The sequence below is a fragment of the Curcuma longa genome, chromosome 2, assembly GCF_044706935.1.
Source record: "Curcuma longa cultivar G26 ecotype Majalengka, Jawa Barat chromosome 2, ITB_CL_G26_1.1, whole genome shotgun sequence".
In the NCBI taxonomy this organism is placed as follows: Eukaryota; Viridiplantae; Streptophyta; class Magnoliopsida; order Zingiberales; family Zingiberaceae; genus Curcuma; species Curcuma longa.
This window is the reverse complement of record NC_133862.1, coordinates 2,414,561-2,430,220: the sequence shown is the minus strand read 5'-3', so window position 1 is coordinate 2,430,220 and position 15,660 is coordinate 2,414,561. Positions and strand designations below refer to the sequence as shown.

Genomic DNA, 15,660 nt, shown 5'->3' with positions numbered 1-15,660 from the left:
CAGTTAAGTTAGGCAATGTGTTGTTGATCTAACATGTGTGACTTGAGTTCACAGGAAAGTCCAGGAATGGAGTCTTGGCAAAGGTGAAGTCCCGGAGGCGCGGCCTCTTGGCAAAGGTGAAGTCCCGGAGGCGCGGCCTCTTGGCAAGGATGAAGTCCCGGAGGCGCGGCCTCTTGGCAAGGATGAAGTCCCGGAGGCGAGGCCTCTTGGCAAGGATATCTTAGCACGATGAAGTCGAGGGAAATGTCTCAAGCTAGTGCAAGGAAGAGCACGAGGCTTGTGGAAGACGTTTGAAGGCTTGCATCAAGGCTAAGGGGTGAAGAGAAGCTGAAAAGGGAAGTTTTCAGCTATGGCAGTCGACTGGCCCTGCCAGCAGTCGACTGGGGTTGATCCGGAGCACACACAGACAAGCACAGAAAAATCAGTCGAGTTGACAGTCGACTGGGACCAGTCGACTGGCCATGGAGCAGTCGACTGATATACTGCCGTTGGGGTGACAACTGGCGAATTAAATGCATATTTAATTCCCGTTGAAGCCCATCAGTCGACTGGCCCTAGGAGCAGTCGACTGGTGCACTGAATTTCATAAAAAGAGCGGTCAACGTCGCAGAGAAAAGAACAATCATTCTTTCATCTTCTTTATTGTTCTCTGACATCTGTAAAAGCTCTTTTCTTCCTCTCATACTTCATTAAAGATCTTGTACGAGGAAGACATCGTGTTGTGAAGGTTTCTCCGCCTTCGAAGTGTGATTCGAGAAGGAGGTTTTTCTCATAGTGGAATCGTCGGGCTGTGTGTGTGGATCCTTGGATTAGTCACCTCGTTGAGGTGGATACCAAGTAAATCGAACGGGTTAGCGTTTGGTTCTTTGCAATCTATTCTTTATCTTTTTGCTTCCGCTAACAAATTTGCAGAGAAAGTCAAAAATCGCTATTCACCCCCCTCTAGCGAACGCACCGATCCTAACACTCTAAATAAATAAGTTGAACCAAACAATATTAGATTATATTTTATATCCTATAATCTTGATTATGTGATTATCCGGTAATCACATAACCAAGGTTATATATAATAATTTGAACCAAACGTAGCCTAAGGGTAGATAGAGTTATTATAGAATCGTTGCACACCAACCATTATTACTTAATTGTTAATCACACTTAGAAGATCATAACTATGATTCTAGGTTCTTATCATGCTTATTGATTCATATTACCATACTATATATATTTTTTGATATACATATTATCATATTTTTTTAATAATTCATATATTCAAGTCGAACTAACTATCCTAAAGGTAATCAGTTTGATTCTATGAAAATTTCTAGCAGACCACCAAGATAAATTGAAAAAGACGAACAATGCGTCGTTCCACAACTAACATTTCAAAGTTGTCTTCCAAGAAAATTAATCTGGCTTTCCATACTATGATTCTGCATTGTGTGTTTTCCATGACTAAATTTTGATAATGGAAAATGTGCCATGATTATTATTAAAATGATTATGCATGAATTGATTGAATGCTATTATAGATATACTCTGTGATTAAGTTTGTGCGTCTTCTATCCCATACTATTTAATAGTTTTTGATGTATTACAAAAGGTAAAAATAATGTTGAGGTTCAAGTTAATCAACCTCTCACAATAGTAAATTTAGGTCGAGTTTGAAATTTTAAGTTTTTAATTCCCTTGCATTTTCATATGCTTATTAATATCCCTAATCTAAACGGATTGTTAAAAATGAAAAAAAAAAAAAGCAAGATTGTTAAAGAAATGACTCTTACGGTATCGTTAAACTTAACTATGCATTTTAATATATTGAAAAAAAGTGGTTTCAGTTAAATTTATTTCGGGTTTCAGCACCGTATGTAAGTACTTGAGTACTAAAATTTGTTTTGTTTTCATATATGCTTATGCAAGTACATAGAGAATTATGCAAGTACATAGAGAATTATGCGAAAATACTAAGGCTAGAAGCCTAGATAGAGGAGTTTATGGAGCCTAGCTTGGAAACAACCAGAGCTTAGGGAGGAGCTCAGTGAACTCGAGAGCTAGAGGTGTGGATCGAGCAAGTGACAACGTAAAAAAGAACAGAGCAATGATCACGTTGATGCATGTACCTTGCTTCGAGTAGAGAATGCTCTGCTCATGTGCCAATTCTTTGCAGTCTTCTTATACTAATTCGTAGATAAAGACTCTGTACATTGGGACTCTCAGTTAACACACTAATCGATACTTTGAATGATGAATTGTTTGGTTTCTTAGGGAAGGAAAAAAACAAAAGAGCGATAGCAAGCAATCGGTTCACAGTCTCAAGACAGTAACCCAAAAAGGAGACTGCTCACTTGCAAAAAGAACTTCAAGGCCTGCCTGCCTTCTTGTTCGCTCTCTTTGATCACCAACACTCTCGAAAAGGGGAGTATTAATTATACGGAAAGGCGAATCGAAAGGACGAATGGAGACTGGTAATCGTAAGCACACCTGTTGCCACTGTTGCATGCTGCGGGAGGGAGGAAGTAGAGTTGCTTTTTTTGTTTTTTTTTTTACTTTTGATTGCGTCGGGTACTGATCAGGAAGCGTCGACGGTGGTGGCAGAGAGAGCTCTGAAGTCTGCCGATCGTCGGAGCGCCGTCACCTGCTCCGCCGCGAAGACGCAGAGGTCCTTGTCGTAGAGCCTTTCCTGCACCCGCGGCGAGTTCACCAGCACCCGGAGCATCTGCTGGCGGTTGAGCTGCTCCAGCGCAAGAAGATCCCCGCCGCGGCCCGACGAGACGTGCGCGGCCGCGAATGCCGCGGTGTCGGGCATCGTGCGGAGCGCTGCCACCTGGGCCTCGAGAAAGCGGACGTACTTGTGCGCCTCCTCCAGCAGCGTCCCCGTGTCCATCCGCCGTTCCCACGGCATGAGTGACTCGATGATACGGATCCGGTCGCTTATTTTCTTCCGCCGAAGACGAGACAGCTCGCTCGACCGCAGCGATGGCCGAAGAGTCGGAGGCGCCGGGGAAGGAGCCCGGAGCCAATAGTTAGCGGAAGAAGTAGCCGATGATGCTTGGAAGCGCTTGCGCGGTGACTCGATGGTGGGAATCAGATTGCAGGAGGGCAAACCCTGCGGCACATCTGTTGCCTTGACGAACATCGGCGCCGACTCAATCGATCGGATGCGGAGGAAGCCACGAGATCCTCCGCCGCCATTGATAGAAACTGAATCGGCGACAACATCAGTTTCCAAGGGCTCGATCTTCGGAACAAGTAGCTTTGGCTGGCGCTGGAGGAAGACGGGGTGGTGGTTTGAATCCGAAGCAGAAGCAGGTGAAACAAGGAAGCGGGACGTCGACGACGAGTTAACGCGGTAATGAGAGAAGCGTACCGGTTGCTGCGCGGAGGCAACCCATTCCACCGATGGGGGGAGGTTAATGGATGCCTTCCGACGACGATCGCCGGAGGATGATACGGAGGTGGAGTGGGAGACGTGGATTCGCTTCTCGCCATTGCTCGCCATGACTTTCTGTTGCAGATGTTGAAGAAGCGAAGCGATGTGGAAGAGGAAGAAGGCGAAGCGTTGTCACTTTATATGGGAGGGAGGAGACGAAGAAGGAAGGACACGCGTACCGCTTTCACTGGACGAGTCTCGTGCGGTTTCGACGCTCGTGAGAATTTGAACAATTAACACCGCCCCGTCGCAGTACCCAGAATGCGGTTCAAAGCTATGCGCGGGTCCGACGTGGGTCCCAGGTAAATCACCGTGATATACCTACGAAGAGGCAGATATATTTTGTTTTTTTTTAACGATGAGAACAACAAGTACTAGCTACTGCCACGTGTCGGCGGTCGCTCCCTACGATGATCTCGACCGTTCGATATAGGGGAGTGACGTGATCGAACGGCAATGAGCTATCGCAGGTACTTTGGCAACGATGACGTCGACGTGCTGGAGAAGCCGACAGTACCAGGAATTTTTTTCCGGTTATATCCATAGTTTTAACATAAATAACAGGAAGGCCACTACGCTAGGCTGCAATTAAAAATGGAGAAGCTTCAGTGGAAACCAAGCACGATGGCAATTCTGTTATTTATGGTAACAATAGGTGTTAATATGAGGCAGGGCAGAGCATGTCGAGCGAGGAAGCGGCGGAGCACGTGCGGAAACTGGTTGTCTCCTGTTCACTCGGTAAACATAAGCCAACAGCTGTCCAATTCTCTATTTACCGAAGGTCGATCTAACTCTCCATAAATTATGAAAATTAAAATATTAAAAAGATAATTGAAATAAAAATAATCCCATATCAATTTTATTATTGAATACATAAATAAGACATACCATATTTATTAATGATTCTAGAGGATTTCAAATTTCAAAAAATAAATAAAAATAAAAATATTGTCCGAGTCATAGGACCATTAGAAGTGTAATAATGTCGGGTAACAATTTGAAGTCTTTAGGACTATTAAGAATTATTGATTAAAAGTGTTTAGTGATTTTAAAGGGTTCTAAATCTTGAAAAAGAAAAAACACACAGATTGACTCACGCCTCCTAAAAGTGTAACAGTGTGCATTTGACACAATTTATGGCATTTATATCCATGAAATATTTTTAATAAAAATATATTCATGACTATAAAAATCTCAACATTTGAAAATAAGAATATGGATAAAAAAACAACACTAGAAGTACAATAATATCCCCATTTGATACAAACTTGAGGTCTTTAGAGTCATCAAATACTTTTTGACAAAAGTTATTATGACTGTAAAGGACTCAATCTGAAATGGAATATAAACAGAAGTGCAACAATACCTCTTTGACATGAATTTGAAGCCCTAAAAGGCTTAATTGAAAATAAAAATATGGATAAACTCATGTGAATATTAACCGTGCAACAATTCATATTCGACACAAATCTAAGACCTTAAGATCATCAAAACATACCTTTGGTTAGAATTGTCCTTGATGACTTTAAAGGTTTAAATTTTTTAAAAATATATAAATAGATTCAATGAACCACTATAAGTGTGACGATTGATTATAATTTGATGTGAAGTTGATACCTTTATGATTATTATAGGATCAAATAAAAGCACTAAAAGGGGTGAATAGCGCTAACATAAAACATACTTATGTTTCGTATTTTCACTCTTTTACGAAAACTTACGTAAAACAAAATATCAGAATGTGCAACGGAAAAGAATAAAAGTGAACACAATTGATTTTACTTGATTCATAGCCACAGACTGCTACTCCAAGGCCCATGATGGATAATTCATTAAACTAACTCATTTCTTATGAGAAAGAGTTTATCGCTTTTACAAATAAGTTAGGATTGGTAAAACTTATACCGTCCTAAAACTTTAAGTACAAAAAAAATGATATGTAATTTACGTACGACTGAGTAGTAATGAATTTGCGATAGTCGATGCAGTTCCTTGGCATGACGACGACATTTTGGATTGAAGATTTATGCACAGGAGGTTGTTGTGGAAGCATCTTAAATTGATGCTAGGGTTCCCCCTTGCAGCTGCTTATAAGGCCTGATCCGAGTGTCTGAAAGTCCTTCTGAGTGCCTCCATGTCGTCCTGTCAATCCACTTTCGATGCTGACTCGACATCTTCCGGGCGCCTGTATGCTGACGTAGAGGTTGTCGTATCAATTTTGACTTTGCAACGTTTTATCCAAATCTGGGAGCCTGAAAGCTCTCCGGGGTGCCTAAAGGTTGAGGTATCCTAACCATTGGGACTCTACCACTTCATCTGCCTCACTGGCCCGTTCGACTGACGTCCGATCACCTAGATACAATCCCAGAGCTTGGACTGTCCAGTCGCTTGGATCTAAATAAGGGTGCCCCCGAACACAAAGTTCTAGCCCTCCTTTCTTGCATCACAAGTTAGTCCAAAAGCTAAAATATAACAAAAAGGATAACAGTTTTATAAACTGTTTGGTCTTGACTTCAGGTTTCTAGTTAAAGATTAGGTTAGATCGACGCCTACTGTTTCCCTCATCGGGAACGCATCCTCACTCACTCCACTCAGGAGAATTTATCTTTTGCCAACCAAGTCCTTCAGACCTGTTGGACTTTTACTTAGTTTTGATCCTCGACCTCCAGGTTTTTTATGCTAAACATTCAGTCCTCCAAATCCGCCTAGACTTCTGCCTGGTACTCTGATATGCCAAAACTTCCTGCCTAGTCGTCCTGACCAGGACTTCTTTGTCCAGTTCTTCAAACCAGGTCTTTCGCCTAATACTCTAGATTAGAACTTTCTTTGCTTAGCCGCAACTAAGATTTTCTTTGTCTAGCCGCAATTAGGATTTCTTTTGCCTAACCACAACTAAGACTTTAATTTTCTGTGTTACTTGTACACTCAATTAAGCTCATTAGATCAAACATAATTTGAACCTTTTACCATTATCAAAATTTAAGTTCGATCATTTGATACTCTCTGCACCAACGATTATAGTGATAAAGGATTAAAATTTAAAAAGAAAAAGACAGAACAAATTAAACGGAGGAACTCTAGAAGTGTAATGATATTCATTCAATATGAGACTTTTTTAGAGTTATTAACCACCTTTGTTCAAAAAGGAGAAAAGATTACAATAGTTAATTATGATATTTAAAACAACATCTAAAGCCACACAATAAATAAATATACATAAACATGCATGTATACTTGAGGATCGGAAGCAACTCGATCACCGATCCCTCAGCCAATTAAGCCATCGATTAATACCGTGAATCAATCATCAGAATAAAAAGGCTGTAGGAGCAAACGTCGGCAACACTCCAAAATGCCTGAAGAAGCGACCAAATATGCCTTTCAGATTCTAAAGGTACAACAATATATAATTACTGTGGATTTATCATCAGATTGCAGGACAGTTGATTATGAGTAGTTTAATTTGTCTGAAATTCCAGAGCAGAAACGAGATATATGAAGAAGAAATCTTAGTTTTGGTGCCTTTTCAACTTACAGTTCATGCATGTTGACGCACTTGTAGACGTCCTTGCCGGCTCGGGACTCCACCTTAATCGCCGCCGGCTTCGGCGGCTTCGGATTCAGCTTCGACTTGGCCATCCCTCTTCCCGCTCCACCACTCTTCACTACCCCTGCGGAGGCGGCGTCCTCCGAGATGGACCCCAGAGACGGCCTCCACAGAGGTAGCGCCGCCCTTCGACTACGCCTCTTATCAGGCGCTGCCGAAGTCACGGCCTTTTCCGCTGCAGGCCGTGCGTCCGACGGCGCTGACCTGTCCCCCGGCGGCCGAGAGGCGGCGCGGCGGCAGCAGAGGAACTCCATCGACCACCTCATCCTTCCACCTCCCGCCGGCTCGGCCGCCTCTTATCTTTAAATGTAACTGTATCTCTCGTCCGTTGACAGTTGACTTCGGAGTTTGTTGAGTTGTCTGTTGACAGCTCAACAAAGTTTGTTTTATTCGACAAGAAGAGAGAGAGAGAGAAAAAAAACTCAACTTGTTTTATTTTAATAAAGTAAAACTACGTAAAATTCTTAAATAATTATTCACACCTAATTGGACTTATAAATATCAATATTTTGATATAAGAATATGAATATAAGTTGGTGGTAAGAATACACTAGATCTTAATGAATCCTTGGAACCTCCAAAAGTAAATTGATGGTCCCACACTTGTATTTTAATGTGTCTCTTAATGTAAAAAGATCATTTTATCTTAATAGACCTACATTATATATTCAAAATATAAATATAAAAAACATAAGTTTATGGGATCTTCAAGAGCACATTGGTGGTGATCACACATTTGTATTTTGACATATTGATATTTGTTAAGGTGAAATTATTGTTTCACCTTATAGATGTTGATATCCACATGTCAAAGTATAAATTTGAGAACAACAATGTACTCATGGGGGTCTTAAGGACCATCCATATTCTCAAACTTCATTTGAAGAAACATAGATTTATTAAGGTGAAACGGTAATTTTGCATTGATAGAAATCTATAGCTAAAAAGGAAGTGTGAAACCACATCAATGCTTTGCTAGAGGTCCTAGGAATACATATCTATACCCTTAAACTTTCATTTTAAACAATGTGGGTCTATTCAGGTTCATTTTACCTTGATGGACCTTCATAGATTGAAATGTAAGCACGAGACTAATGTAAGCGCAAGATACTAGTATGCTCTTAGGACTCTGACAAACTCATTTGTATCCTTACATCCAGGACGACCTATAGTTCTAGTAGTATCATCATTATATTTTTTCCTTTTAGGATATCTTTTGAAGATGAAGAAATCTTTTATAAATTTATTATTTTTGGCTTTGTTCGTTATTTGATTATTCACTTCAACGTGTGGATTGAAGGAAAGAAAGGAATCTAAGATGGAAAGAATTCTTCTTCCCAACCCAACAATAGATCAAGAATTCAAAATTCTTTATTGAACTAAAAAATTATTCATAATATTTCTCCTGCTGAAAATATCCCTAAAGAATAAAATTTCATCAGCTACAATTATCGGTTAATTGGTTTCGTTTACAAACGTACAGTAAATAATAAACTAGTAAACTTTTCATTTTCTTATTGTTCTATCATCATCAAAGGGGAGACAAGTATGAAAATGATAGCATTTACTATTATATACAAGGACTAACAACAAAAAGGTTTTCTACATGACTTATGCATTTTTAAGATTCACATGATACAAGGATTTCCATGAAAGAAATAGAAAACAAAAACACTACATAGAAGTGGAATAAAGTGTTGATCCTTTCAATAGTAAAGTTAGACGTCATTAGAAGGATAAAATTAAGAACGCTAGCATATAGTAAAATCAAAATACTTATACCATTATCATATATTTAAATAAAAAATTGTCAAAAATAAACATTACTTAGAAATAGTCCATAATTATTACAAAATTATTACTAACTAAAAAATTAAACTGACTTTCATATACTAATAATTAATAATAAGCCTATAACTCTACACTTTGAATACCTATCCAAACCTTGCAAATTGTGATTATTCATATTAATTAATACCATTCAAAATTAGAAATAAAACATATACTTGCATCAAGTTTACATGTGCACATGAGCAAAAATCAAATCTTATATATACATAGTTATAAACTCGTAATATTCAACTATATAATATTGGATTAACAAACATAATCAATGCATAACAAATACTATTCAATCGAAGAACATCTAGTATTAAGATTTAGCAAAAGTATGCTCAAAACATCACGTTATTCAAATTAAGCATTATTAACATATTAGAAGTACAATATCAAGTTGCATACACCCAATATGTGACATCAAAACGTTATCATAAGTATCCTAATAAAACGAAATAAGTCTTCTTTAGTTGTTATTATAATTTGATCATATAATATTGTTGGGAATCCTATACGATAAAATAAAAGTTCACAGTAAAAAATAAGATTCCTTGAGCGATCCATGCGAAAATCCATACAAATTTAGATCTATGAATCCTATCTAATAGGGTTTACTTTTGGTGCATGCCCTTCTCTTATTTCCACTACAAAAAAATGACAATTTTACAACGAAAATTAAGGACGAATTATTTTCGTCACAACTTTGCAAGAAACTTTGCGACAAAAAATGGATTCGTCGCCATTTTCCAACAAATTTAGCGACGAAAAAAATATTTGTTGCTCATTTTGCAACAAATAAAATTTGTCGAAAAAACCATTGCAAAATAAATTTTTGTGCAAAATTTATTGTAGATTTGTGACGAAATAATATTTCATCGCAAATCTGCGACGAAATACAAATTTGTCGCCGAATTGGCGACGAAACATGGTTTCGTCGCCAATTTGGCGATGAAATCGTTTTGTTGCTAAATTTAACATATAACCCCTAATCTGGCCCGATAACCACGTGTTCACTGTGAAATTTTGCAATGAAATGGGGGTTTATCGCTAAATTTGTCACAGAATTGGCGACGAAACCCTGTTTCGTCACCAATTTGCGACGAAAACCTATTTCGTCGCAAATGTTGCAACAAATTTAGCAACGAAACCTTTTTCATTACAAAATTTAACATATAAACCCTAATCTGGTCCGATAATTGTGCAATCGCTAAAATTTAGCAAAATTTTACGATGAAAAAGTGTTTCATCATCAAATTCATCGCAGAATTGACGACGAAACAGGGTTTCATCACAGATTGGCGACGAAACAGGGTTCATCGTAGATTGGCGACGAAACAAGGTTTCATCGCCAATTCTGCAACGAATTTGGCGACGAAACACCTTTTCGTCGTAAAATTTAACTTATAAACCCTAATCTAGTTCGATAACCGCGTGTTTGCTAAAATTTTGCCACGAAACGATTTCGTCGCAAAATTCATCATAGAATTGGTGATGAAACACCTTTTCGTCGCCAATTCTGTGACGAAAATGTGTTTCATCGCAAATTCTGCGATATGGATGGCAATTAGACCCGGACCCGATGGGGAATCCGTTCCCCGATCCCATTTTGATTGGGGAATCCCCGAATCCGAGAAAGCGGGGATAGGGATGGGGAATCCCCGAATCTTGGAAAGCGGGAATGGGTCGGGGATGGTATTCCAAAAATTCCTCGTCCTCATCCCCGAACCCGACTTTGATAATTTCATTCATTGAGATTCATTAATTTGATTATATCCTTATATCAAACGAAAAAATAAGTCATATTGATAATTACTTGTTTGAATACTATTGTTTCATTATTTCTAAAACAAATAATATTTTCTTTTTTTAATTAATAAAAAAGTAATAAATTTTTAAAAATACTTTTTAAATATGTCATGACGGGGATGGGGATGGGGATGGGTATGGGTATGGGGATACCCATGGAAATACCCGCGGGGAAAACCACCTCCGAAATATGTGGGGATCTCCGAAACCCGCTGGATACCCGAAATCCGACGGGGACGGGGATGATATTTAAATTATGATACCCGACGGGGATGGGGACAGGGATGATATATGGGTTTGGGTTTCGGGGACGGGGATGGAGAAGGCTTCCCCGCCAATCCCCGAACCCGTTGCCATCCCTATTCTGCAATGAAATCGTTTCGTCGCCAAAATCGACACTTAACCACTGAATCTGCCTCGATACCCACTTACCCAATCTAGGGGTTTTCTCCTCTCTCGCGCGATCTGCTCACGTCGCCGTTAGAAATAGTCAGAAAATGCTCTATTTTGGATGGATTTCTTCAACAAAGGCGGCCTCCAAGCTAGGTACGCGCTTCCTCCTTCTTTTCCTCCTCCATTGCTTGTCTGCTCGACGCATGGGCTTCGGATCAAAGCGTCGACTGCTGGCCGTGGGGCAGCGCTGGCTACTGGCCGCGGGGCGCCGGCCGCGGGGCGCCGCTAGCTGCTGGCCGCGGGGCACCGGCTGTGAGTGTCGCTGGCCGTGCGCAGCGGCTGGTGGCCGTTGACCGCGGACCACAGGTGGTAGCACTTTATCGCCAGGTAAACTTTCTCAGGGCTTTCCCCCCTTATCTTCTTGTAAATTCTCAAGTAAATCTTGTTTAGCTCAGAAACGTTTTGTTTCTATTTCTATTATGCACATTCAATGCTTTCTCTACTAACAAATTCGAAAGTTTGTGGTGGTAGCAATCATTTATTCTATATACTCCATTTGACTTGATTTCTCTATTAACAACTAACATTACCAAATATTTGAGTTCAACTATATGGATCTTATATCTTTTCTCCATCGAACTTTATGTAAGTTTATATGTTATATCACTATAATTTTCATATGCTTTAGGTAACTTTTAATTGTATTAAGTAGAGCTTTCCTTTGGTTGCCTTCTACCGATTGCACCTTCCATCTAATTATAGAAACTCTTTAGCACCTTGAACATGGATAACCATCTTAATCTAGCTATTAGAAAGTGTCTCATCTCCACAATAGCTTTTCATATGTTTCGCTTCCTAATTTCTAATACTCAGCATTATCAAGTGTAGTATGATTGATCACATTTCAGCGTTATAAAATCTTCTTCGAACTGTCACCATCAAAATATGAAAACTTGTTTTAGGTTATTACCTTTATCCTGCTTTCTAATGTGTTTTAGCTTCCCTCAAGAATATGATTAGTTAAGACTCATGAACATATTACACACAAATTGAAATGGGGAATGGTTTGCCACAAATAGAATATTTTATTTTATTATATTTTTTAGTAAATAGAATATTTTATTTTATTATATTTTTTAGTAATACTGTTAATTTTTTTAAACAGCTTTTTTGAATAAAAATTCAGAAGAAGAGGTAAGTCTTTACATATTTATTTTATAGGTTTAAGTTTTAATTTTAAGAATGATACTTTCTCTTTATCATGTTTTCTTATGCAGGAGAAGAAAAGATATTGAGGGAGAAGGAAGCAGAGTCTCCGGAGAGCAAAAACGAGCACGATGATTCTATTGCATCTTTTCTTGGTCCTAATCAACCCTCTTAACATTACATATATTGTATATATGGATTTATATGACTAGATGTATTGGTTTGAATTTCATTATGTTGATATTCATGTTGTTCTGGAGTGATATTAATGTTTTCGATCATGATATGGATTGATATGTATATTTGTAGAGTATGGATTGATATATATGGATGTGGATGTTTGTGATTTCAATTTGTATGAATTTAGATGTGTATGTGGATGTGGATTAATATGTATATTTATAAAGTGTGGATTGATATATATGGATGTGGATGTTTGTGATTTCAATTTGTGTGAATTAATATGTGTATGTGGATGTGGATTGATATTAATATGTATACAGGTTATTTGTAAAATTTAAATCGATCCGATTGGATCGTGTATTGTATCTACGGGATAATCAACAAATAAAGGGATAGGAAAGAAAAATTTTGATTTTGCGATGAATTCTGTGACGAAAATGATTTCGTCCCCAAATTTGTCGTAAATTTATAACGAAAATTGGATTCGGCGTAAATCTGTGACGAATCATTTTCGTCGCAGATTTGCGACAAAAATATTTTTATCGTAGATTTGCGACGAAAACTGAATTCATCGCAAATCTATGACGAATCATTTTCATCCCAGATTTGCGACGAAAACGCTTTCGTCGTAGATTTGTGACGAATTCAATTTTCGTCGCAAATCTACGATGAATTTGGGGGTGAATTTCAATTTTCATCGTAAATATCTACGACGAAACGAGAAATTTTGTCGCCAAGCTTGGCGACGACTTTATATCAACGAAAAAAAATTCATCGCAAAAGATTTTGCTATGAATTTATTTTTAAAATTCGTCGTAAAATCATGATTTTTTTTGTAGTGTTCGCTCGTCCAAAAGTTGTCGGATTTCTAGCACATTCAAGTGTCCGTGTCTCTATGCGTATCCACACTAACACTCACTATTGGAGAAAGGTGGTTGTGCTAGCAACCCTTGTAAGTTTCGGCCAAGGTGGTTGTCTCTAGAGAGAAGAAGATGAAGAACTATAGAGTTTTTGAAAAAAAAAATTCTTTTATACTCATGCTATGAATACCAAAGGTTTTTAGACTTTTGGTATTCTCATCAATACATGATTAATCTTATTAATCATGCATGATAACTTCCATGTATAATAACTTCCTCTTTTTCAATGCATGATTAATGTGGATTAATTATGCATTCATCAACTTGGTTTAATTTGAGTCTAACTCAAATTCAACCAACTTGAGTCTAACTCAAGTCTAGGTCATTCAATGAGTTTAATTGTTCTTTTAGTCAAACTAAAATGAATCCATCTCCAAATAGAATGTTATTTGTGTGTGACTCAATAGGTTCTTGTAATGTTGGCAATATCTCTAAAATTCATTTTAGAAACATAAGCAATGAATGACATCTAGCAATACATCATTGCTACTCAAGTGACAAGAATGTCGAGATTTGATATAACCTTCGTGACTATGATAATGTATGACTATGTCCTTCTATCTTCGATATCTAAATTGATCAATGAGGCATAGACTGTGTCATCCTCTTATCAATCTTTATGTTTCTTGATCCCCAAGTAGACTTATTTAAGCAAATGAGCTCAATATTTCATATTGACTCATTTGAGCATGACCATGTATTTCATAGTCCTACTTTATCAAGAGGCCGCAAGATATCACTCCCATTATATGGGAGGGATAGATCTCATCTACATCACTCACTTCTCTCTACATAATTTGTTATATACCTAGTGATCGTCTTTATAGTCCATCCTGTTACGAGTAACGTTTAACGATATCAAAGTACATAACTCCTTATGTAGGGAACCTTAATAACTTCAGGTCTAAGGACTATTCATACCAATAATCACATGAGAATGTTTATGATACTCATATAACGATCCATGAAACTTTCTCATGACGGATCAATTCAGTATACATTCTCTAATGTATACCCATGTGTCAATTCGACATCCCATATCCATGACTTGTGAATTCAAGTCATCCAGTTGACCTATATGCTAGTCTCAACATATTAATATCGTTTCTGAATATCAATGCTTGACTAGAAATGATTAAGAGTAGTATTCTCTACATCATCTCACTATCGATTCAAATAATCGATATAATGTAGATTAGAACTAACTATTCAAGAACGTTATTATACTTAGTTATTTGGCACAAACATATTGTGTTCTTTGACTATTTTCTTTCAGAGGGACAGAGATCAATTTAAACTTAAAAATATTCATTCATTTCCTTCACAATAATGAGATTAATGAGTAATAATTGTTTACCTTTTCTGACCGGCTATGAAACTACAGGTTTCACCTTCCTATTGCTTATCATGGACGAGCTTCCTCTATTGTGATATCTGGCACACCTATTGTCCGTCCAAGCTGAACAATCTTTTTTTCCCTTTTTTTGTGTGTGTTCTTAGGACCATTATAGTATTAAGTATACATATTTCCAGAAGAAGTTACATAGGTTCATTAAAGAATGTCTCTGTTGCTGAAATCAAATGCTCAATGTACTTGATGAAAAAAACAAATGATGATTGCTATCTCATTTGTATGTATCATTTTGGAATTTGCAGTGCTAGATCTTAATTGTAACACCCTGAATTTTTAATTACCAGGAGTGGTAAGCTTAGTTTAAGTGAAAGCCATATTGAGCTAAAATGGTTTTGATGTAATCAGAGGACAAGCATATCCAACAGGAAACTCTCCACCATATTTCGGACCCACACAGAAGCTGGATTTCGAGCTTGAAATGGTCAGTTCTGCAAAGATTAACTTTATGCATTTCTCTTTTATTACATATTTAGTTATGATCTCTTACTATAATTTTTGTTCCTGCCTGATGATCTTTACTGTTTTTGAAGCATTTTGTTTACTGCAGATTCAAATTCCAGAGTTTACATTCTTGTGCTCATGGCTTGTGAATAACATTATCAATTTTTAGGAGTGAGCTATCATCTTTAAGATAATTATTTTGCTACTCACACTCCCAGGCTGCAATAGTGGGTCCAGGAAATGAATTAGGCAAACCAATTGATGTCAATATGGCAGCAGATCTTCATATTTTTGGGCTTGTACTAATGAACGATTGGAGTGGTAGCTACAATTTCTTTTTCTTATTTTGATTTAACGAACATTTTACCTTTTACTCTAAGCTCATAGTTAAGTAGAGTCTTTTTGGCAGCCAGAGACATCAAAG

At 37.9% G+C, this 15,660-nt stretch overlaps 2 protein-coding genes across 2 annotated transcripts; both read right to left on the bottom strand.

Moving 5' to 3' along the window:
• Positions 1-2,569: 2,569 nt before the first annotated feature.
• LOC141819347 (uncharacterized) lies at positions 2,570-3,499 on the bottom strand. Its single transcript, XM_074706682.1, has one exon. The coding sequence runs from the start codon at positions 3,497-3,499 to the stop codon at positions 2,570-2,572; it is 930 nt and encodes a 309-aa protein (XP_074562783.1).
• Positions 3,500-6,632: 3,133 nt separating this feature from the next.
• Positions 6,633-7,291, bottom strand: LOC141816661 (uncharacterized). The gene is made up of 2 exons (XM_074704403.1): positions 6,966-7,291; positions 6,633-6,786 (listed from the first exon to the last, which is right to left on the bottom strand). Exons 1-2 carry the CDS (start codon positions 7,289-7,291, stop codon positions 6,738-6,740), a joined length of 375 nt encoding a protein of 124 aa, XP_074560504.1. The 3' UTR covers positions 6,633-6,737.
• Positions 7,292-15,660: the final 8,369 nt, after the last annotated feature.

Excerpts from the sequence above, each read along its gene's own strand:
- LOC141816661 (XM_074704403.1), bottom strand. The coding sequence starts at position 7,291 with ATGGAGTTCCTCTGCTGCCGCCGCGCCGCCTCTCGGCCGCCGGGGGAC. Across the intron at positions 6,787-6,965 it reads TGCGTCAACATGCATGAACT|GCATTTTGGAGTGTTGCCGA; the intron begins GTAAGTTGAAAA and ends TCGCTTCTTCAG.
- LOC141819347 (XM_074706682.1), bottom strand. The coding sequence starts at position 3,499 with ATGGCGAGCAATGGCGAGAAGCGAATCCACGTCTCCCACTCCACCTCC.